Raw genomic sequence first — 23,323 nt, 5'->3', positions numbered from 1 at the left:
TTGATGATTACATGGACTAAAGTACTTGTTCTAGAAAAAAAAGGAGTAAAAATATTTCCAACAATTACAAATACATTTTATTTTTCTGTCAAACCAAGTTGTTCCATTCCTAATTTTTGCTTTTAGAAAAGAGCTGAATGTGTAGAAAAAAAGGTACATGTGTGTGCTAAGTTGCTTCAGTCGTGTGCAACTCTCTGTGACCCCATGGACTCCAGCACACTAGGCTCATGTGTCCATGGCATTCTTGAGGCAAGAATATTGGCGTGAGCTGCCATGCCCTCCTCCAGGGGATCTTCTCAACCTAGGGGTCAAAGGTAGTCCTTACCTGCATTGGCAGGCGGGTTCTTTACCACTAACTGGGAAGCCCAGACGAAAAGGGAGGTCACCCCTTTTAGGTAAGTTGCAAGAGAAATAGAGATGGAATTTCAGTTTCAACTCAGTTCACAACTTACAAAGAATTTATTTATGCAATACAGACCTTGTCTCATATTTTTCACAGAATTTCACACAGCAATCGACTAGAAAAGTAGAATTCTACAACACCAAAATAACATTTTCGTAGTACAAATTGCTAATCAAAAGGAAGAGGAAGATTGTTTCATAACAAATAGAAGGTAAAACAAGGGTTGCCTCACACAGCACCCAGTAGCCACAGGGCTCAGCCCAGTATGTGGGCACAGTCAACCCTCAGGGTGAGCTTTGGTACTTACTTGCATTTACTTTAAAAGCAGAAGTGCTGAGCCCAAGAACATCTCCATCATTTCGTTCTGATCCGCTACGAGGACAGATGAGGAAAACACTGCGAATATTTCACACTTGCTAGAACAGTAGGTCCTTTAAGATGACCACACAATAATATAAGCCTCCCCAAACCATAATTTCCTAGGTCTAAAACATGCTTGAAAGATAATAATATTGATAGAAATAATTCATTGAGATGTTTCAAATTACATTTACCATAATTTAAACACAACTATTTAAATCCCAGAAATTTCCGTGCTGAAGAAGCACAGTTTGGAAAAATACAGAACCCAAAATACAGCATAAAATTCCCACGTCCCAGGATTATAACCCATTTCCTCCTTGTTAAAATCATACATTCTCAAGATTACAGATAAATGGGAAATGTTTTTTCATATATAACTAGATAAGTGGGTTTACTCACTCCACTGTGTATTTCTGTAATTGGTGAAAATAGACTTCTCATTATGACTAAAAATATAGATTTTTTAAAACTACAGAACCCAGCAGCCAGTTTTCTGCTTTGCTATTCCCCCCCAAAAAGTCAAGCAAAGTCTACAAAAATAGCAATTAACTTTAAAAAATATTTTGCTTCTTAGAGCAAATTTAAGTTACATTCGGATGTGATAGCTGTTTCTACGAGAAAGCTGCTCAGGGCACTTGCTGTGCTGAGGCTGAGGGGCGTGGCTGAGCCCGGGGGCGTGGCTGAGCCCGGGGGGCGTGGCTGAGCCCAGCCGTCACCGTCAGTAGCGGGTTTGGTACTCGTGGTGCCACCGGTTGAAGTCGTTGTAGAACAGAACGATGCTTCCTGAGGCCATGCCAGCAATGACGCACCTGGGAGGAGCAGAGAGGAGGGGATTACAAACCCAGCAGTCTCCTCAGGCTCTGCTACTAAAGAGAGGCCTGCCTCCCCAGAGCCACGCAGTAAACACAGCAGGTGGCAGCCAGACCTACAGTTTGTGAGGTTTGTGGTATGTTTTCTGATAAGTGCAGTCTTGGGTGAGCTCAGAGTCCTGCCTCTGTCACTCTGCAAGGGTCCAACCCACAGCTTGCCTTTATATTGAAAGTACAGCCAGTGTGTGCAGGATGAGTCACAAACCTGAACACACTAGTCACTTCTGAGGCAGGGAGGTTGGGCAAGTGAATTTTGTATATTAGGTATCAGAATGAAAATAATGACAACCTCAAAGCTGGTGAGGATTAATCACAGAGGTATCTGCCATGTACAAAATGAAAGAAGACTAAGAAATCAGTGTTGAGCACAATTTCGGCTGTGCTCTGCGGACCACCACACTGCGTCCATCTTGCTGAGGACCGCCACTCACTGACACGCTCGCTCTACGCAGGAGCTGCGTCTGCTTCCGGCCCGAGCTGGCGGTGCAGGGGAGACGGAGCAGCACAGGCAGTGCAGAGGGGGCAGGCGCCTGCTTATTATCTTAGACCCTTCTCTGTCTCAGGTTTGGTTAGGACAGTCCTTAGAGGTCATCCTTAGTAGTGCCTCGTATCAAAACTAGGACTAAAATGTGTCACAACAAAAACCCAACTAAACACAAAAGGCAGCAATGAGGATATGAGGGACGGAGAAGCACTGAGACATGTAGAAAGCAAATAATACAATGGCGAGAGCCCTTCCCTGTCAGTCATTACTTTACGTGTAAGGTGATTAAATTCTCCAGTCAGAAGGCAGAGAGACTGGCAAAATGAATAAAGACGTGATCAAACTCCATGCTGTGTGCCAGAGACGCACGCATCTAAAGACAAACAGGTTGAAGGGATGCAAAAAGATATTCTATGCAAATAATAATGAAAACGGAGCTACAGTGGCTATACTAATATCGGACAAAATAGGTTTTAAGTTATGAGAGACAAAGAAGGATACTATATAGAAATGATAAAAGGTGTCAATTCATCAAAAGTATATAGTAATTGCAAATATATATGAACAAGCAGCACACTCGATGTATGGAACCAACACTGACAGAACTGAAGAGAAAAGCAGTTCTACAATAATAGTTGGAAACTTCAGTAATGGGTAGAACCACCAGAACGAAGGAAGGAAATAAAGTTCAACAGTATCTGAACAATCCTAAAAAGCAACTGGGCCTAAGACATATATAAACATTCACCCAACACAGTATGCACAGTGGACATTCTCCAAGATAAGCCATATGTTAGAGCACAAAACACTTTAAATACAACCATACAAAGTATTTTTCCTAATCACAACAGAATTAAACTAGACATCAATAACAGAAGGAAAACTGGTAAGTTTGACCCAATAGGTCAAAGGAAAAGTCTCTAGGGAAATTAGAAAATACCAAGACAAATGAAAACAAAACAAGCCAAAACTTGCAGGATGCAGCAAAACCAGTGCTAAAAGGGAAACTTATAGCTGTAAACACAGATACTAAAAAAAAGAGAAATATCTCAATCAGTAACCTAATTCTACACCTTAAAGAACAAGAGAAAGGTGCCACGTCAGGAATGAAACAGTAAAAATCAGAATGGGAATAGAAGATAGAAAAATCAAAGTCAAATTGGCTCTCTGAAAGGTAAACGAAATCGACAGAATTTTAGATGAAGAAAAAAGAATTACAAAAAATCATGAAGTGGAGACATTACCAATTATATAGAAATAGAAGGATTATCAGAGTACTAGGAACATCTATACGCCAACAAATAGGATAATCTAGATGAAATGGAAAAGTTCTTAGAAACACACATGATTCCACAATTTAATCATGAAGAGAACAGAACAGACATAGCTAGTACTGAGGCTGAATCAGTGATTGCAACCCTCTTATTACTGAGACCTTCACCAGAGATGTCTACCACACATTTAAAAAAGAATTAACTCCAAACACTTTTAAAAACTAAAGAGAACACTTCCTAAGTCATTCAATAAGGCCGACACACCCTGATATCAAAGTGACAGACACTACAAGAAACAGAATTACAGACTACTATCCCTATGATTACTTATACAAAAATCTTTAACAAATACTAGCAAACCAAATTCAGTAGCGTATTATAAAGATTATACACCATGAAGAAAGTGGGATTTATTCTTGGAATATAAGGATTGTTTCAATTTTTGTTTGATATACAAAAATCAATTGTAATATATCACATCAATAGAATTAAAAACAAAAAAACCCATGTGAGAAAAGGCATTTGACAAAATCCAACATCCTTTCGTGATTAAAAAAAATAAAAATCAAACTAAGGCCAGATAGAAAGTACCTTAACACAATAAAGGGCATTTATGAAGAATTTCCACTAACATTATACTTGGTGAACACTGAAAGTTTTTCCCCTCTTACTGGGAATAAGACAAGGATACCTGCTTTCACCACTTCTAGTCAATATAGTATGAAAAGCCCCAGCCAAAGCAATTAGGCAAGGAAAAGAAATAAAGCATCTAAATTTCAAGGGTGTCCAAACAGCCAAAACAATCTTGAAAAAGCACAACAGAATTGGATATTTCACACTTTCTGATTTCAAAACTTACTATAAGAATTGAAAGAGACACGTGTACCCCAATGTTAATCGCAGCACTGTTTATAATAGCCAGGACCTGGAAGCAACCTAGATGTCCATTGGCTGACGAATGGATAAGAAAGCTGTGGTACATATACACAATGGAATATTACTCAGCCGTTAAAAAGAATGCATTTGAATCAGTTCTGATGAGGTGGATGAAACTGGAGCCTATTATACAGAGTGAAACAAATCAGAAAGAAAAACACCAATACAGTATACTAATGCATATATATGGAATTTAGAAAGATGGTAATGACTCTATATATGAGACAGCAAAAGAGACACAGATGTAAAGAACAGTCTTTGGGACTCTGTGAGAGAAGGTGAGGGTGGGATGATTTGAGAGGGCAGCATTGAAACATGTATATTACCATATGTGAAACAGATCGCCAGTCCAGGTTCGATGCATGAGGCAGGGTGCTCAGGGCTGGTGCACTGGGATGACCCAGAGGGATGGGATGGGGAGGGAGGTGGGAGTGGGGTTCAGGATGGGGAACACATGTACACCTGTGGCTGATTCATGTTGATGTTCGGCAAAAACCACTACAATATTGTAATTAGCCTCCAATAAAAATAAATTAAAAAAAACCTTACTATAAATTATAGGTGTAGTAATGAAAACAGTGTGGTATTGGCTTAGAGACAGACATGCAGACCAACAGCACAGAGACGAGGTACAAACTCTCACATACAGGGACAGTCATCTCCACAGACAGTGCTGGGAAAACTGGCACTCACATGCAGAAGCAGGAAGTCCCACCTTCATATATACACCAACACAAAGTAAAAACGCATCAAAAAGGAGATACGAGTTAGAACTACAAAACGCTTAGAAAATTGGGAGGAAAAACTTCAAGACATTGACTTTTGCAGTGATCTTGGATATAACACTGAAAGCACAGGCAATAACAGAAAAAATAAATTAGACTTCATTAAAATTAAAGGATTTTGCATATCAAAGGACACTGAGATGAAATGATGAAAAAGTTTTAGAAATTGATGATGGTGATAGTTGTACAATGTGAGTATCCTTGATGTCACTGAATTATGCAGCACCAAAAATAGTTTAAGTAGTAAGTTTTATGTATACTTTATCACAAGAAAGATGTTAAAAACTAAAATGAGAGACTATATTAAGAAGAAATAAGATGTCAGATAAAGACAATCTCCCCTAAAATGAAGGTTTTAGGAAATAAGCCAGATTTCTCAAAGGAATCATTATGGAACAGGTGGCATGTCACAAGAAATTTCGTTTAAGAAAAAAGGTACTTTAAGAGTATAGAAACTTTACAGCAATATAATTGGAGCCTTTGTTACTTAAATCCTGTCTAACCCTAGAGAACATAGCCTCTTTCCACAATTGGCAATGTCATCAAAGAAAAACATGCTTTTTAAAAAGTCTCTTGGAAATTCCAATATTCACTGGCTTCTTCAGTTGCATTGGTGACCTGCACAGCCCAGCCCATCTACACAAATCCCTGGACAGATTTTACCGCCACCAGTATAGCCCCCACTCCAGTGTTACCTCTGGTCGTAAGACAGGGCCATGGCACGGATCCCGGCATCACAACCTGGATAGGCGAACAGCTGCTTGAGGTCAGACACCTGCCAGACCATGAGCACCCCGCTGTCTCCTCCGGTGAGCAGGTACTGCCCATCCCGGCTCAGCTGGATGGCCTGGTGAGACACAGCAGCGTTCAGCAGGGTCGGGGCTCCAGGAAAGCCTGCCCGCCCCAGCCTGCACCTCTGAGTAATTCGACATGAAGCCAGCTACTATGGCGTAGGGAGAAGGGAGAGAGTGTGTGTGTGCCTGAGTAGTTTTCAGGAAATCATGAGTCACAGAACACTTTTGCTGTTTTTCAAAAATCATACGGGCAAAGGCAGGCAATGCTTTTTCTTTTTTTAATTTGTGCTTTTTAAGGATGAGGTGCCAAACTCTTCCAACTCTACAGATACTAATTAAATGGTGTGTGTTGTGAACGGAGACCGGGGCTCTGAAATGAGGAGCTTCCTGGCACCTCTGCATTCACTGTGGACACGCCAAGCTACCAAGGCTGGGCAGATGGTGCTAGCTGACATCATGTCCCTCGTCATAAGAACACTGCCGTCCTGGGGGCCCGGCCCCACGGGAGACCACCTACAGCTCAAGCACCCTTGCTAGGCCTGCTGGATTTGTACAGCAGTTGGGACGCCAACTTGGTGAGGAAATACAACTCCCAGGGTAAAGCCAGTTGAAGCATCTTCTTGCTTCAGGACTGACTGCTCTCTGCCGGTGCTAAACTTGAAGGGCAGATGTGTAATTTGCTCTGTAATCCTGTCAAACCCACCGAAGGCAGGTCACTGCCTGTTTTTCTATGACTTTTTACATTTTTCTTCCTGGTTGGAAAAAAATCAAATATTTCATGACATATGAAAATAATATGAATTCTAAATCTCAGTGTCCATAAGTAAGGGCTGTTAGGACAAAGCCATACCCATTCATTTCTGGCTACTTTTTTTTAACGGAAGAAGTGTGCCTGCTCCTGACAGAAAGGGTTACTCCCTATTCCAAGAGCAGATCCCGCTGCCCCTTCCTCTCCTCTGGCTCCCTGCTCTGCAAACCTTCTTCTCCCGGCTCATTAAGACACACACTTCCTTTCTTTAGCTGGAGGGCATTGGGAGTTCTAAAAGTTACTGCAAATACCTATAATCTTATGTCCACCTGGACACAGTGACCATGGGAATCCAGATGGCAAGCCAGAAAGAAAATATCTACCTTCTGAAAAATATATTTACACTGTTCTGCACTCAGAGTTTTAGGATAGTTGCCTTAAGTCTTCAAGCTACCCTTTTACAACAAAAAAAATTTTTTTAATTACAGAAAAGGACTGTTTCATAGCCAAATTCATTAAAGTAAATGCAAACTTTTAGAGGTCTCTTAAAGACAGCTTATTTTCAAGAACATAAAAATATAGCTAAGAAATCAGAACCCATGGGCAGAAGATAGTTACATGTAAGAAGTATTTTCTAAATTTTAACCAATACAAATAATAAGATTTTTCAATGTAAATAAAACCCAATATCATTCCCCCCATTCATTTCACAAACAGCACTCTCCAGGGAGTTATCTTGGAAATGAAGACTACTACAAATAATTATTTGCTACACTTATAAAATTCAGTGGATGAAAACCCATTGACCTTGTGGCTGTGGTTCACTTGAGTTTTATACTTGAGGCTTTTTACTGGATAAGTGCTATATTAAAACATAAATTAAAACCATTAATCTTTAATTCTTTGTCCTAGAGTAAAAACTCCTTAATCCTAGTTCTGTGTTGAAATAAATAAAACCCGGACTTTCAGGACTATACTTTTATCCACATCTAAAACATTCTAATAAACCAGATGCCTGCCAAAGGTAAAAAATACTTTGTCGGCCTTTCTCATGAGGGACTTGTCAAGTTTCCCTGGTGATGAGAGCCAGGGGAGTGTTTCCTGAGCAGCACCCCATCTCCCCCCAGCCCCAGTGGAGTTCTTAATCTCATGAGACTCCTGAGTGTCCAGGCTGGGCTGAGACTCGAGATGTTAGGAGGCCCTGGAAACACGTGAACATCAGTCTCTGGACTCCTGAGAGCGTGGACAACACTGGCTGCCCTGGTTTCCAGGAGGGACCAGTGGGCCCCAGCCGTCTGCTGGCAACAGTCACATCTGAAGACACAGCTTCCTCAGGAAGAGAAAATAAATGAGTTCCTATGGTGAAATGGTGGTGGGCCTTTGTTTAGGAGAATGTAACTGCTGCTCCGTACGGGCTGCTCACTTAAATTTAAGCTCTTCATTAAGACATCTAAACACTGCCTGGATGCTGTGTCCAGATATGTTAACCAAACGCCACAGCGCAATCTGGCATCTAAATAAAAACAGGTGGGAGGCCTTGATGAAGGCCGAGGTTCCGCAGGCCGCCTGCCTACAGGGCTCTTGCTATTTCAAAGAAACTTCATTTCTGGTCTGAGCTAATGGCTAATTTGTTTCCACGGTCTCCTCCCCTCAGACAGGCTCCGACTGAGGACGGAGGTGGAGCATTTTGCTCTGTGTTGTCTCTTGCTCCCAGCCTGCGGTGGCCTTCCATCCTTCCCAAGGCAGTCAGCTACGCAAGGGTGGGTCTCTGGAGCTGGGCATGGGCAGTGCTCATTTTAGGCAAGCGCACTTTAATCACACACTTGCCACTTACAAGTTAGTATGATAAAGTACAGGCGTGCTGGGGAAAAGGCGATAGATTGTTTAAGCCTAAAATCCAGTGGGAAATATTACAGAGGAAAAAACACAGCAGCCACAGGGCAGAGAGGAAAAGCGTGTGTGCGAGAACAGTGTGCAGAAAGCCTCCAACTGCTGCCTGGAGGAACTTCCCGGAACCTCTGGTACTGACTGAAAGGCCACAGAAATTGTTTTAGCCAGCTAGGGATTTCAAATTACTTTACAGATTTATTAGCGTAGCTGACAATATAATCGCAACTCAAACTGACAGATTATCAACATTATTATCGTAAAGAAAAGAGGAAAGGAAAACCCTCTGATGTATACTTGGTTTAAATGAAGGGAGGGAAAAATAAAAAGCAGAGTGTGAGCATCTGCGTGTGCAGGGCAGGCAAAATGCACTGGAGAAAATTCCCAGAGAGAAGAGGAGAGCAAAGAGGAAAGCCATTTACTAAATTAGCAAGCCATCCTTGAGAATTCCCTGGTGCTCCAGTGGTTAAGACCCCACTCTTTCATTGCTGAGGGCACAGGTTCGATCCCTGGTTGGGGAACTAAGATCCCACAAGTTGCCTAGTGCAGCCAAAAACAAACAAGTCAATCTGTGAAAAAAAGAAAAACAAATCATCCTAGGATATAGAAGCAGCAAGTACCTTCGGTCTGATCAGTGCCATCTATATTTAGGGTTTCTATTTCTCAATGGGCTTCCCTGGTGGCTTAGATGGTAAAGAATCTGTCTGCAATGCGGGAGGCCAGAGTTTGATCCCTGGGTCAGGAAGATCCCCTGGAGAAGGAAACCCACTCTAGTATTCTTGCCTGGAGAATTCCATGGACAGAGGAGCCTGGCGGGCTATAGTCTAAGGAGCTGCAAAGAGTCGGACACGACTGAGCGACTAACACTCTTTCTTACTCCTTAGTACTTCCTGACCCCAATATTTATAGGAGAAAAGAGATCAGACTAGATGTGGGAAAAGTGGGAGAATGCATGTCACCTAAGTCGCCCCAGGTCAGGAGTAGCCATGAGTACAGTGGCCAGAACTAACTTATACCACACTCAGAGGGCTGAGGCCTCTGCGGCCTTCTGCCCACCCCCAACACGTCCTGCCCCTTCCCTGTGGGCAGGCCACACACCCCCCAACCTTATGTCAGGAAATACAGGGGATATGGTAAAATGAAGCTTAACCTGCACCAAGAAGTCTGGAGGTGTGAAAAGAAGGACCTTGAAAACAGCCTCTCCAAGAGCAGTCCTTACTTTTCTCTTCACCCTCTAACACCCCTATCCTGAAAATGAAGGAAGACCCGGGAGGGTCCACAGGGCCGTCTCTTGTACACCAAAAGTGAAAGATCGTTCGTTGGATTCACATGATAATCTGAGGCACAACTTCCTTAACTTGGTGTGTTTGGGTCTTGTTATCCACACAGCAGTCCAGTCTGCAATTAGATGCTAATCCTAAAGCGTGGTAATCCCTACCATTCCCACCATCAGCCTGTTCAAGGGTAGAGAGAGCCAGTTTTAGGGTACCCTACAGGCACTATTTTAGCTTTGATACTCAGGAAACAGCACTGTGCAGTTAACATTCTTAGGTTAAAAAACAAAACCAAAAAAAAAAAAAAAAATGAGCAGCGCCACTGACAGCCACCCAGGATGGCTTCAGATCTAAGAACAGCCCTCTGCTGAAGGCTCCTCCCGGCTTCACTTCCCAACCTGGACTGCAGGCTGGGCATGCAGTTGGCACGGCGGGACAAGCTGGGCTCTGGGAAGCAGACACCCCCGTCCGAGTGCTATCGGGTGATTCTCTCTCGGGTGAAAAGGAGGCCCTTGGTGTGGGAACCCAGAGGCTTCCTTGGTGACCTTTCCACCTCCTCACCACCTCTACGCTGAGGTGAAAGCAGACGCTGAGAAGTCGGTACGGTACGCTTACCCTTATGTTATCGTCGGTCTCCATGGTGGCCTGGAGCTTTCCGTTCACACTGAACGTGCAGAAGGAGCCATTCTCATAGAAAATGACACAATGGCCCTCTCTCGACGCCTGAATGAGTTTTGGTTTCAGGCAGTTTTCTGGACCCTCCAAAGTCCTTAACAAGTCTCCATTCATGGAATGTATGAGACATGGTCCCTCTGAGAAAATAGAAACAAAAGGCAAAATGAAGCTTTTTCATAAGAACAGACAAAAGTGATCTGAGTCTCAAGCACAGATCAAACAGGATGTCAGTACCATATCACAGTTGCAGAAAGACTGAAAAAGATATCAGTTATTTTGTGAAATCAGCATGTCAGCCAGATCTCACCTTCCACTTGGAAGAAAACAGTCATACATGCTCAATTTCACATCTCAAGAAACAGGAAATTACTTGTGAAATTCATTATGCCCAGAGATGATAAAAAAACTGGAGGAATTCAGAAAGGAACAGGGACAAATTTCAAATCCTAGAAGAGCTTCCAGGAAGGCTGGGCCTCAGTTGAACATGGGCTGCCATGAAGCAAGAGATGGCCGTCTGCGACCCTCCCTGCACCTCACAGGGGCCTGGGTGGGGCGGGGGTTGAAAGCTCGGGAAGGAGGTGAAGAAACTGCCGAGCAGCCCACATGTAGCTGCGCTCTTCCATCTTTACCGAGCACCTGCTGCAGGCAGAGCAGAGGAGGAGCAGGTAACCAAACTGCCCGGGTGATGAGCAGGTCCTAAGAAATGTCTCGTTGGATAAAGGAGGTAACCAGACCACAGGGCCCACTTTTCCCTAAATTACTCCCAGCCTACATGGACTCCCGTCCCTCGTGACTACTAAAGCACGCCTCTCAGCCTTCTCCTGACCACTCAGGCGTTGCTAAGTTTTCAGCATCCTCACCACAAACGCACAAGGCAGCGTTTGCCTGCACAGGTCCGGCGAGCACGGGTTTCAGTCGTCACTCTAAATGACCCCAGCCTCGGTGCAGACTTCAGTTACCACGGGAACTGCATAAGGTACACGCTCCATAACCAGCTCTTCAGCCCACAAACCACTGTAAATAACAGGCCCGCTTCTCTCAAAGTCTGTTAGTGAACAGTCCCTGCTTGTCCGCTCAGCTTGGCCACAGACAGAAGGCCCTGCAGTTCTGTTGCCTCCTTGTCTCCAGGGACAGGACTATCTGGCATTTTACAAAAACGGATGATCAAAAGGGGACAGTGGCCAACAAAGATGACTCTGCCTCTGCCATAAGGAAAGGGGAAGTGACAATGCTGGAAGTGAAATCTGAAGCAAACCTACGTGGATTTAGAGAAGACAGAGCTGGCCGTGGGGCGTTGGTATCACTTAGAGGCTGTGGATACACAGCCCCAGGGAGTGAGTGAAGGTGGCCTCACTGACGTAAGTTAGGAAAGTGGCTTATTAAACACGAGGATACCCTGGGAGTGGGGCCAGCAAGAACCTTCACATTAAAGGAAACCGAGGAGATGTTTCATGACACTGAAGGCAGAGAAGGTAACATGTTGGAAGCTGGTCCAAACTGAGGAAGGGGTCTGACAGCTGGTCAAGGCATCCAGAAGATGCTCACCCCTTATCTTACATCACATGGGGAGGACTGGGCAAGCACTGTCACAGTACTCGTATTTTTCACAAAGAAATAAAACACTTTCACTCTCAGTCTTTCTGTTTTAAATTACAGTGTACTAAGTAAATGTGAAGAGTTGACTCATTGGAAAAGACTCTGATGCTGGGAGGGATTGAGGGCAGGAGGAGAAGGGGACGACAGAGGATGAGATGGCTGGATGGCATCACCGACTCGATGGACGTGAGTTTGAGTGACCTCCGGGAGTTGGTGATGGACAGGAAGGCCCAGCATGCTGAGATTCATGGGGTCGCAAAGAGTCGGACACGACTGAGAGACTGAACTGAATTGGACTGAAGTAAATGTTTTACTTGATTTTTATGTCCATAGATATGTGTATATATGTATGTAATATGCACTCAGTTGTGTCCAACTCTTTGCAACCCCATGGACTGTAGCTCACCAGGCTCCTCTGTCCATGGGATTCTCCAGGCAAGAATACTGGAGCGAGTTGCCATTCTCATCTACAGGGAAATGTTCCTGACCTGGGGATCAAACGTTATGTCTCCTGCGTTGCAGGCAGATTCTTTACCACTGAGTCACCGGGGAAGCCCGTGTATGTATATGTGTATGTATGAAACTGAACAAGAGGATTTTAAATGTTTTGATAAAAAATTTAAAAGCATGGAACAACCATAAAATTTCCAACTGATTATTAATCATAATATTTCCCATTTAAATGACTGATTTTTAATATCTTTGCATGAAATCATGAAAGATGTCCAGTTTGGATCGCATACAGCCCAAGAACTCATGTTAGCTCAGGATAAATAAAATACTGGGTATAAAAAGCAGTTATAGAATTCTTGTTATCATTATTATGGTTTCATTGTTTTGACCAACTAAGTTTTAAATACCAGTATTGAACTAATACGTCTTGTTAGCTAGACAAAGTATTACAGTTCAAGGCACAGGTAAAGTGACTCAAAAACTCTATGCCTCCCCATCAGATCAGCCTAAAAGAGATGTGATTGCATTTTGTATGTTCAGACCTAAGTTCAGGGCAGCGGGACAGAGAGATGAACAGACTATTACAACTGAATGAAAGTGAACTGGAAACTGCTCTGCTCCTGGTCAGACGCTGATCGGTGTGTGTGCTCTTGGGGAGCGTGCTTAACACCTTTGGCTGGAACACAGGAGATACTCTGAGGGAGACCCTCGGGCAAACCAGCTGAAGTATTTTTCCACTCCATTCTCAATGCCATCTCCTTCAGAGATTTGGAAGGAGAGACAGACTGGGTCAGCAAGTTCCGTTCAGGTGTGGGATGGAACCCAGCCCAGTCAGAATCGAGAAGAATAAACAAACACACAAAGATGCTCTTGTTCTCGCCTCACTCTTCAGAGCAATGCTATGAAACAGGACTTTCTGCAGTGATGGAAAAGTTCCCTTTCTGGGCTGTCCAATACCACAGTCCCTAGTCATAGGTGAACACTGAGCCCCGCAATGTGGTTAGTGCCACCAGGGAACTGAACTGCAAATTTTATTTCATTTCAGTTAATGTGAACAGTCATGGGTCTGCCATGTGACTAACAGCCCCTGTGACAGACAGCACAGCTTCAGAAAAAAAGGCACCAAGTTCATCTTTGGTAACCTGTTACTAGAAGACACCAAAAAACGCACTCATTTCGAAGGTCCTGCAGGCTTACCTTTGGAGCCACTTAGCACGAGGCCGAGCTCCGCGCAGACAGCAGCACAAGTGATCTCGTAGTCGTGGCCTGTCAGAATGGCCCGCGGAGTGGCAGTCTCACCTTTTGGGGGAAAAAAGATAAAAAGAACACATTAATTCAAGTTCAGGTGGGGGGTGACCTCCCTCTACTCAGATTAAATCACCAATAATTTGCTCCTAATACCCATGATGCCTAATCTTTAATTTACAGCTTTGGAAAGAAACGTGTGTCAGCTGCTCAGTCGTGTCCAACCCGTTTGCGACCCCATGGACTGTACCCCATCAGGTTCCTCTGTCCTGAGGATTCTCCAGGCAAGAATGCTGGAGTGGGTTGCCATGCCCTCCTCCAGGGAATCTTCCTGATCTAAGGATTTAATCCAGGTCTCCTGCATTTGCAGACACGTTCTACTGTCTGAGCCACCAGGGACTTTGACCCCAAATCCTATTTTTAGGTGATGATCTGGACTCCATGCTAGAGTTTGAGGAGCATAGGTTGCTAAATTTCTGAGCTTTACAGGATGATCAAGCAATGATAGTTTAAAACGGAAAAAAAAAAAAAAAAAAACGACAAAAATCTGCATTATAACTGCCTCGGATACTTTTGCAAATATAAATATGAGCCCTCTGATGAGATGGTCTGTGGATGAACAATAATAAAGTACGGAATGTGGTGGCTTCCTCTCCCCGCCCCTCAGCTGGCCCTACTCCTCCTGGGCGACTCAGACCCTTGTCTTGGTGAGGATGGTCTGAACTGCATTCACTGTGTCTCAAAGCAGCTCAGTTCAGTTTAGTCGCTCAGTCGTGTCCAACTCTTTGCAACCCCATGACTGCAGCACGCCAGGCTTCCCTGTCCTTCATCATCTCAAACTCATGTCCATTGAGTCGGTGATGCCATCCAACCATCTCATCCTCTGTTGTCCCCTTCTCCTCCTGCCTTCTATCTTTCCCAGCATCAGGGTCTTTTCCAGTGAGTCAGTTCTTCCCATCAGGTGGAGTTTCAGCTTCAGCATCAGTCCTTCCAATGAATATTCAGGATTGATTTCCTTTAGGATTGACTGGTTTGATTTCCTTGTAGTCCAAGGGACTCTCAAGAGTCTTCTCCAACACCACAATTCAAAAGCATTAATTCTTTGGTGCTCAGCTTTCTTTATAGTCCAACTCTCACATCCATACATGACTACTAGAAAAACCACACCTTTGACCAGATGGACCTTTGTCAGCAAGTAATGTCTCTGCTTTTTAATATGCTGTCTAGGTTGGTCATGGCTTTTCTTCCAAGGAGCAAACATCTTTTAATTTCATGGCTGCAGTCACCATCTGCAATGATTTTGGAGCCCAAGAAAATAAAGTCTGTCACTATTTCCATTGTTTCCCCATCTATTTGCCATGAGGTGATGGGACCAGATGCCATAATCTTAGTTTTCTGAATGTTGAGTTTTAAGCCAACTTTTCCATCCTCCTCTTTCATTCATCTTCATCAAGAGGCTCTTCAGTTCCTCTTCTGCCATAAGGGTGGTGTCATCTGTGTGTCTGAGGTTATTGATTTTTCTCCCATCAATCTTGATTCCAGCTTGTCCTTCATCTAGCCTGGCACTTCCCATGATGTACTCTGCATGTAAGTTAAATAAGCAGGGTGACAATATATAGCCTTGACGTACCCCTTTTCGTATTTGGAACCAGTCTGTTGTTCCATGTCCAGTTCTAACTGTTGCTTCCTGACCTGCATACAGATTTCTCAAGAGGCAGGTCAGGTGGTCTGGTATTCCCATGTCTTTCAGAATTTTCCAGTTTGTTATGATCCACACAGTCAAAGGCTTTGGCATAGTCATAAAGCAGAAGTAGGTTTTTTTCTGGAACTCTCTTGCTTTTTCAATGATCCAATAGATGTGGGTAATTTGATCTCTCTGGTTCCTCTGCCTTTTCTAAATCCAGCTTAAACATCTGCAAGTTCCTGGTTCATGTACTGTTGAAGTCTAGCTTGGAGAATTTTGAGCATTTGCTAGTGTGTGAGATGAGTGCAGCTGTGCGGTAGTTTGAGTATTCTTTGGCATTGCCTTTCTTTGGGACTAGAATGAAAACTGACCTTTTCTAGTCCTGTGGCCACTGCTAAGTTTTCCAAATTTGCTGGCATATTGAGTGCAGCACTTTCCCAGCATCATCTTTTAGGATTTGAAATAGCTCAACTGGAATTCCATCACCTCCACTAGCTTTGTTCGTAGTGATGCTTCCTAAGCCCCACTTGACTTTGCACTCCAGGATGTCTGGCTCTAGGTGAGTGATCACACCACTGTGTTATGACCAAATGCTGCTGGTCAAAAAATTAACTAGTGCTTTTTATGATGGTCAACATGTTCTCTGAAATGTCATGCAAATTTATGTACATGCCTGTGTTTTGGGGGATGGGAGGAAGGAAAAGAGGTTTTCTTGACACCACACTGACCCAAACCAGGAGAGTACCTCTCCTTTAAGACAGTCTGGTCTCTGTGCTCTGGGCCGCTCTGCCCCAGGAGCCTGCACTTACTTCACGTCTGTCTGGTTGTCTCGCATAATTAACGCAGTGCGTTTACTGACTGCATGATGCAAGGTTAGGTCCCCACCGTGTCCTTCCTGGCTTTGGTGACTCTGGGTGCTTCTGAGTGAAAAGGCAGCATGTCAAACTCTGCACCACACTGGCTGCGCTCCATGCAGATGCAGGAACTGGCTGGCATGCCGGGTGACTGACCAAGGAGCCCTCAAATGACACACCAAAAGGTCAGGGGTAAGTGCAACAAGGGCCTGGTTTCTTTGACTCAGTTTTAAAACTTCTGGGGGGAGAGAATGTGCTTCCCAGGTGGTGCTACTGGGAAAGAGCCTGTCTCCCAATGTACGACGTATAAGAGACGTGGGTTCGATCCCTGGGTTGGGAATATCCCCTGGAGAAGGGCATGGCAACCCACTCCAGTATTCTTGCCAGGAGAATCCCATGGACAGAGCGGCCTGGCGGGCTACGGTCTATAGGGTTGTAAAGAGTTGGACACAACCGAAGTGACTTAGCATGCAGCATGCATGCATGGGAAGAGAAACCCACCGTAATACAAAGTTAACTTCAGATTTTCCAAACCAGAAAGCATTTGTTACACAAGCAGCTACTTTTTTCCCTTTAAAAGTATATTAATTTGTTAGGAAGAGAAGCAAATAATGCAAACCTGTCTGAACTACTTAACCTTATGCTAGAGGTAAGTCTTGCCACTAAAAATAGAAATAATTTTTAAAAGTTACCAATACTTTAACCCTGATTCATGGTTTCCTCCCCTTTCTCAAGACACTCTATATTCCACAAAAATACCATATGATGTTATATTTTTGAAATTAGTGTCTAATTATATCTATTGGCAACTTTCTCAAAATCAAGAATTAAAATCATTAAGATCTAAGGAATATATTTTCATTGTAATTGTTCCTTTTTGTTTTCATAAGGTACCAATTTCTGGGATGCTGTCACTTAAGCATGCCAATGCTAACTTTTTTGTTTGTTTGTTTTCTAGATCTAAGAGTATTTTCTCAGAGACATGGAGAGGAAATGAGGAGATTGCTATCAATTAGATTTCTTTCTTTAACGTAAAAGAGTTGAACTACTGAGAATTTCCTAAGACTGTAAAGTTAGAGTTTAGGAAGCCTCATGATTTACCCCATAAAGTGAATTAAGATATAAGCATTCTTTTTTGTAAACTCATAAGTAAGATTTTTGTAACTATGCTTTACTGACAAATACTAGTTTCTAATAATCCACACCGTACCAATCATTTTTCCCTCCACACATCAGAACACACAGGCACATACTGTGTCATTTCAAAACCGAAAGAGGTTTTTCTTTTCCTTGGGCTTGATCTCTAAATAAGGCCTGTTCAGTGCTAGGACTCTGGCTTCAAAGTTTGGCAAAATGTTTCCTAACCCAGGAAGCAGATTAGACAGCTCAGGAAATACAGGGGGGAGAAAGAGGAAAAGGAGAGAAAAGGAAAAGAAAAACAACAAATTGAAAGCATAAGGGCAGATGATCACTGGGTCCTACTTAGGTGACTGGTTTCACTCGATTTTTTCCAGTAAAAAAAAAATAAAAAAGCCCCTGCTACTGAACTTTCCCCCACTTCAGGAAACGCACATTAACAACCTCTAAAAGTCCACGTACAACAATACAAGAAGAGAGATCATTTCCTCTAAGAAAAGCTATTTCCAGTCTTGTTTAAAGACTAAACTTCGTATTACCCTTTACTGTATGGGGTGAAGACAGGATATTCTTTACATTTTCTCATTGAAAAACATGCTCAAAATAAATACTGGGATTTTTGTAAGTTTCTACAAACCGAATGTTTTACATATTACAATTTCACTGTAGCAAACAGAATCATACGATGTGAGATTTAAGTCCAACAGGTCCAAAGTGGTAAGTTCCACAGGTGTTTTGGGGACCCCTTGGAATGAAATTATGAAGGCTAGACGTGATGACAGGGGAAGGGAAACGCAGGCTTCATACTGGCTCACAGAATCTACTTATTTCTCTGTGGTTACATTATCCTGCAGTATAGCAATAACATTCACATATCGATACCAATACATATACATGTCTATGTCTGTGTGTTTGGAAAGCCTAGAAAGGAAATCTGGGAACCATGTAAGACTCTCACTGCAGCGCTCAGCTGAATTTGCCCCTCCCACTACCTATCAACATACAGAGTTAATACCTAGCAGGGAAAATCAGCTCAAATAAGATAACACTGGCCACATATGACCTTTTCAAAGACTCCAAAGCTATGGCCATCTCTCATCGGAGTTTCTAAACTGAATATAGAGCAGGGGGAAAATGTCTTCTGAAAAACATCAGGTTAATTCTTTGATAAAAATTTGCAGTAGTTAGTGGATACAAAAAGTCTTCACTTTTGCTTTCTGAGATAGTGGGATCTACCAAAAGCTATAGATCATAAAGCAGAACAGATTCCCTTAAGAACCTTTTAAAGTCTTACTGCTTGAAAAATCGTCATGGCTTTCAATAAAGCTGAAGAGAAAAATTTATCTTGATGCTAGTTTAAGGGGCTACACTTCAAACTCTTCTTAAAGAAAAATAAAAAGAGAAAGAGGATAGACTTCTTGAACTGCTTTGAAAAGCTTGACCAATTACTTCAAAGGAAAGGGTGTCTTTGTCCGGAGAGCAGGTTTATGACTACTGATGCAAAGCCTAACCAAAGGCTGAAAAGGACACTCAGTGCATCTTTATGGATGGCCTTAAAGGAAGATGAGCAAGTCAAAGGAGATTAAAGGCTCCAAATCCTGCCACAAACACCAGGACACATCAGTTTTTACAGATGTGCTTTTCTCAGTACATAACAGGGAATATCAGTTACTAACTTACAGACACCATTATAACAATCCAAGTTTCATTTAAGCAGCACAAGATCTCCATAATACCCATTAAGCATTTATATTCGACCTATGTTTTAAAATATTAGGTGAAATGTTTTACACCATTAGGCAGAATAACAAATGCTGCTATTAAATGTGTTTCTTTGGTGCTCTCATAACACTAAGTGTATTTCTTCATCAAATGGACTCTGAACCACTTAAAGTTATACCTGAAAGAAGAGATGGAGGAAACAGTAATTTCTCTGGTATCCTGTTCATAAATATCCAATGAGAAAAATATTTCAAAAGATCTGTATCCATTAAGGCAAAGAGAATTAATAAGCCAGGTAAAAATAGCCTTGACATCTATTTCTGGCAAACTTTGACTTGCATTTTTAAAAATGAATAAAGTTCTTGGTATTTTGGCCATCATCTCCTCAGTCTTAATGAAAATTAAATTACTTTCAAAAGGCACTGCAAAGTTCTCATTAGCAGTTGAAGTACGTTGTTACTAGCAGAGAGAATCCACTTCATTCATTTACCATTTTCGTACCGTCTATCATGAAATGAAGAGCAGGTCAACATTTCCTTAGTTTTAGTTTTACAGAAGTAAAATTAGCTCTTTCAATTAAAACTTAAGTTTAACTACTCCTGGGACAGAGGTTAACATTCCCCATTTGTTTATTCATTCATTCCTTTAACTCCTTCACTTTAATATAACATTTACTGAGTATGTATTATGTGCAATGCACTCTGGAAACAAAGGCAAGAAAATATGACCCTGTATATGTAAATGATTTGATTTTAAATGGTCACTGAATAAGGTTTTGTTGACCTTACTATAAGCCTGCTAATTACAAATATCTATTATTGGAAAGATCAAAAAGCTGCATTGAAGTCCAAACTATTTATTATAACTTAATTTTTATACAAAATAAGTACTTACCATCAACTAATAAGATTTTTAAATAAAAACAACCAATATAATTTTCCAGGTTAGCAAAATCTAATACCCATCTGACCTCTTAGAGACATAAAACAAAATATGAAACCTTGCTTTAAAAAAAAAATCACTTCAATAGAGTATTCATTTTGAATGAAAATGTAAATTTGTTTAAGGACCTAAATATATAATTATTACATATATATATAGGTTTAAGAAAATCTAAGTATTATATATACTTGCCATTTCCTAAAACTGGATACTTCTGTTTTGCACATCTTTTATTCCATTTTAATTACATTTTTACTATAAAGCATTCATCAATGAAAAAATTCATATGAAAATTGAAGACTAAGGTTTCTCATGTGGCTCACCATAATGGTAAATCAGGAGAGGAAATGGTTTTTGTGAAGCAGATGAGGTTAGTTGTTAAATGTTTCTTAAATCTTTCCATTAACTTTCTAATTTTTCAATTGGAATGATAACACTACATTTTAATTACACAGTTCAGTTCAGTTCAGTTGCTCAGTCGTGTCCGACTCTTTGCGACCCCATGAATCGCAGCACGCCAGGCCTCCCTGTCCATCATCATTTCCCGGAGTTCACTCAGACTCACGTCCATCAAGTCGATGATGCCATCCAGCCATCTCATCCTCTGTTGTCACCTTTTCCTCCTGCACCCAATCCCTCCCAGCATCAGAGCCTTTTCCAATGAGTCAACTCTTCACATGAGGTGGCCAAAGTACTGGAGTTTCAGCTTTAGCATCATTCCTTCCAAAGAACACCCAGGGCTGATCTCCTTTAGAATGGACTGGTTGGATCTCCTTGCAGTCCAAGGGACTCTCAAGAGTCTTCTCTAATACCACAGTTCAAAAGCATCAATTAGAAATTATTTAAGACTTGGTCTATTTATACCATCTCTACCAACCTTTCTTCCTATTTTCCTTTCATTATGGATTTTTTCCATTGTTTTGAAAACATGTTGATTTTGTTGAACATATACATTATAGAAAACAAGTCATGGCTTCATTTAGAATATGACAACCAACAATAAAATTTGGTAGCTTCCTCTTGTAAATATTACAATTATTAATATAAGACAGTATAATGTTGATTTAAAACTCAATAATACTAAGTTCTTGATTTATAACCTTTCTCCTTTCTATGATATATACTATATATATATATATCATATAAGTTTATATGAACTTGGGCTTCCCTGGTGGCTCAGAGGTTAAAGCGTCTGCCTGCAATGTGGGAGACCTGGGTTCGATCCCTGGGTTGGGAAGATTCCCCTGGAGAAGGAAATGGCAACCCACTCCAGTATTCTTGCCTGGAGAATCCCATGGATGGAGGAACCTGGTGGGCTACAGTCCACGGGGTTGCAAAGAGTCGGACACGACTGAGCGACTTCACTTTCCTTCTTTCACTTTCTTATATGAACTTATATAAACAAAAGTTTATGACAACGGAATCATCTTCTAAGACATTAAAAAGTGCACTTGTGTGAGTATATACCTACAATTTTATACATAAAGTATAATCCTAACATGTGTAATAGTATTTAAAAAGTACAAAATCTTATCATGACATATACTTTCATAAGAACTCAATACTAACTAGAGATTGCTAGAGGTAATAAAATTATCTTCTGCAAATACTAAGAGTACTTTAGTGACAAAGTTGCATCAAATTTTCCACAGTTGATGATCCAATGAAATGAAATTTAAAATGCTGTCCAGTTTAGTGGGTAAGAATGATGCCTCTGGCCTAGAGTCCTGGGTTTGAATCCAGGCTCTAGTTTGCTAGCTATGCTTCCCCTCCCTTGGGTTTTGAAGCTCATAGGTCTTACTAGAACTATGAAAACTATGAGAACTCAGATTCATGTCCACTGAGTTGGCGATGCTATCCAACCATCTCATCCTCTGTTGCTCCCTTCTTCTCTTGCCCTCAACCTTTGCCAGCATCAGGGTCTTTTCTAAGGAGTCAGTTCTTTGCATCAGGTGGCCAAAGTATTGGAGCTTCAGCTTCAGCATTAGTCCTTCCGGTGAATATTCAGGGTTGATTTCCTTTCAGATTGACTAGTTTGATCTCCTTGCTGTCCAAAGGACTCTCAAGAGTCTTCTCTAGCACCCCGATTCGAAAGCATCAGTTCTTCAGCGCTCAGCCTTCTTTATGATCCAACTCTCACATCCGTACATGACTACTGGAAAAACCATAGCTTTGACTATATGGACCTTTGTTGTCAAAGTGATGTCTCTGCTTTTTAATATGCTGTCTAGGCATAGAAAAAAGTCTGGAATGATAACTAGTAAATGTAACCAATCTCCTCCTGCCCTCAATCTAGTAAGTTCTCATAGTTCTAGAAAGATCTAGAAAGTAGAGGCATACTAATATTCTCTCTGTGCCTCATCTATAAAACAAGGATAACAACAGGACTGGGCTGCCCAGGTGGCTCAGTGGTAAAGAATACGCCTGCCAATGAAGGAGATGCAAGAGATGTGGATTCGATCCCTGAGTTGGGAAGAGCCTCTGGAGAAGGAATCCCCACTCCAGTATTCTTACCTGGAGAATCTCATGGACAGAGGAACCTGGTGGGCTACAGACTGTGAGGTTGCAAAGAGTCCAACACGACTGCACACACACACGCGTGCACAACACCAGGACTACCATGAGGACTGACGAGCTACTACGTGAAGTGCTGGAGCTGTGCCTAGCATGTAGGGAGCACTCAGTGAACACCAGCCAGCAGCGGCAGGGTGGTGCGTATTTTCACCCTCTGTTGCTCACATTTGTTTTCTAGCAAAAGTACAATATCTGATCCTGTGACACATAAATACCAATTAGAAATGATTCTTATTACTATTTTTCCCATCAGGGAGGAAAATATACCTTCATTTCTAGAAAGTAGACTATGATTTCTCCCATTCCTCTTTTTCTTAGATTTTTCAACCTTCTCTAACAATCCATTTCATTCTGATATAGCCAGAGCATGGAGCTGAGAGCAGGAAGGGAAGATACATTACAATAACTAGGTATTTTCCTACCCAGTAAAATATATTTATTGTGTCTGATTATCAAAATAATATATACTCATTATAAAGCATTCATATAATTTAGTAAATTTTGAAGAAGAAAATGAAAAAATACCTCTAAGTTCCACTACCTAAAATGACCATTGCTTGCATTTATCAGTTATTATTTCAGACTTTTTTCTAGCCTAGACAGCATATTAAAAAGCAGAGACAT

General features: G+C 41.8%; 1 protein-coding gene across 7 annotated transcripts in view; it reads right to left on the bottom strand.

Moving 5' to 3' along the window:
* Positions 1 to 440: 440 nt before the first annotated feature.
* Positions 441 to 23,323, bottom strand: part of LRBA (LPS responsive beige-like anchor protein) — a 757,395-nt gene continuing 734,512 nt past the window's right edge. For all 7 annotated transcript variants that reach the window (XM_024977540.2, XM_024977539.2, XM_024977542.2 and 4 more), the window contains exons 54-57: positions 13,739 to 13,840; positions 10,433 to 10,629; positions 5,810 to 5,961; positions 441 to 1,575 (exon numbers count right to left, since the gene is read on the bottom strand). In XM_024977540.2, coding sequence (XP_024833308.1) covers positions 1,485 to 1,575; positions 5,810 to 5,961; positions 10,433 to 10,629; positions 13,739 to 13,840 — 542 coding nt within the window. In that variant the 3' untranslated portion in view covers positions 441 to 1,484. The remainder of the gene's footprint in view (positions 1,576 to 5,809; positions 5,962 to 10,432; positions 10,630 to 13,738; positions 13,841 to 23,323) is intronic.

The sequence above is a fragment of the Bos taurus genome, chromosome 17 (assembly GCF_002263795.3).
Source record: "Bos taurus isolate L1 Dominette 01449 registration number 42190680 breed Hereford chromosome 17, ARS-UCD2.0, whole genome shotgun sequence".
NCBI classification, from domain to species: domain Eukaryota; kingdom Metazoa; phylum Chordata; class Mammalia; order Artiodactyla; family Bovidae; genus Bos; species Bos taurus.
The sequence above is the reverse complement of the archived record's forward strand: the minus strand, read 5'-3'. Positions and strand labels throughout refer to the sequence as shown.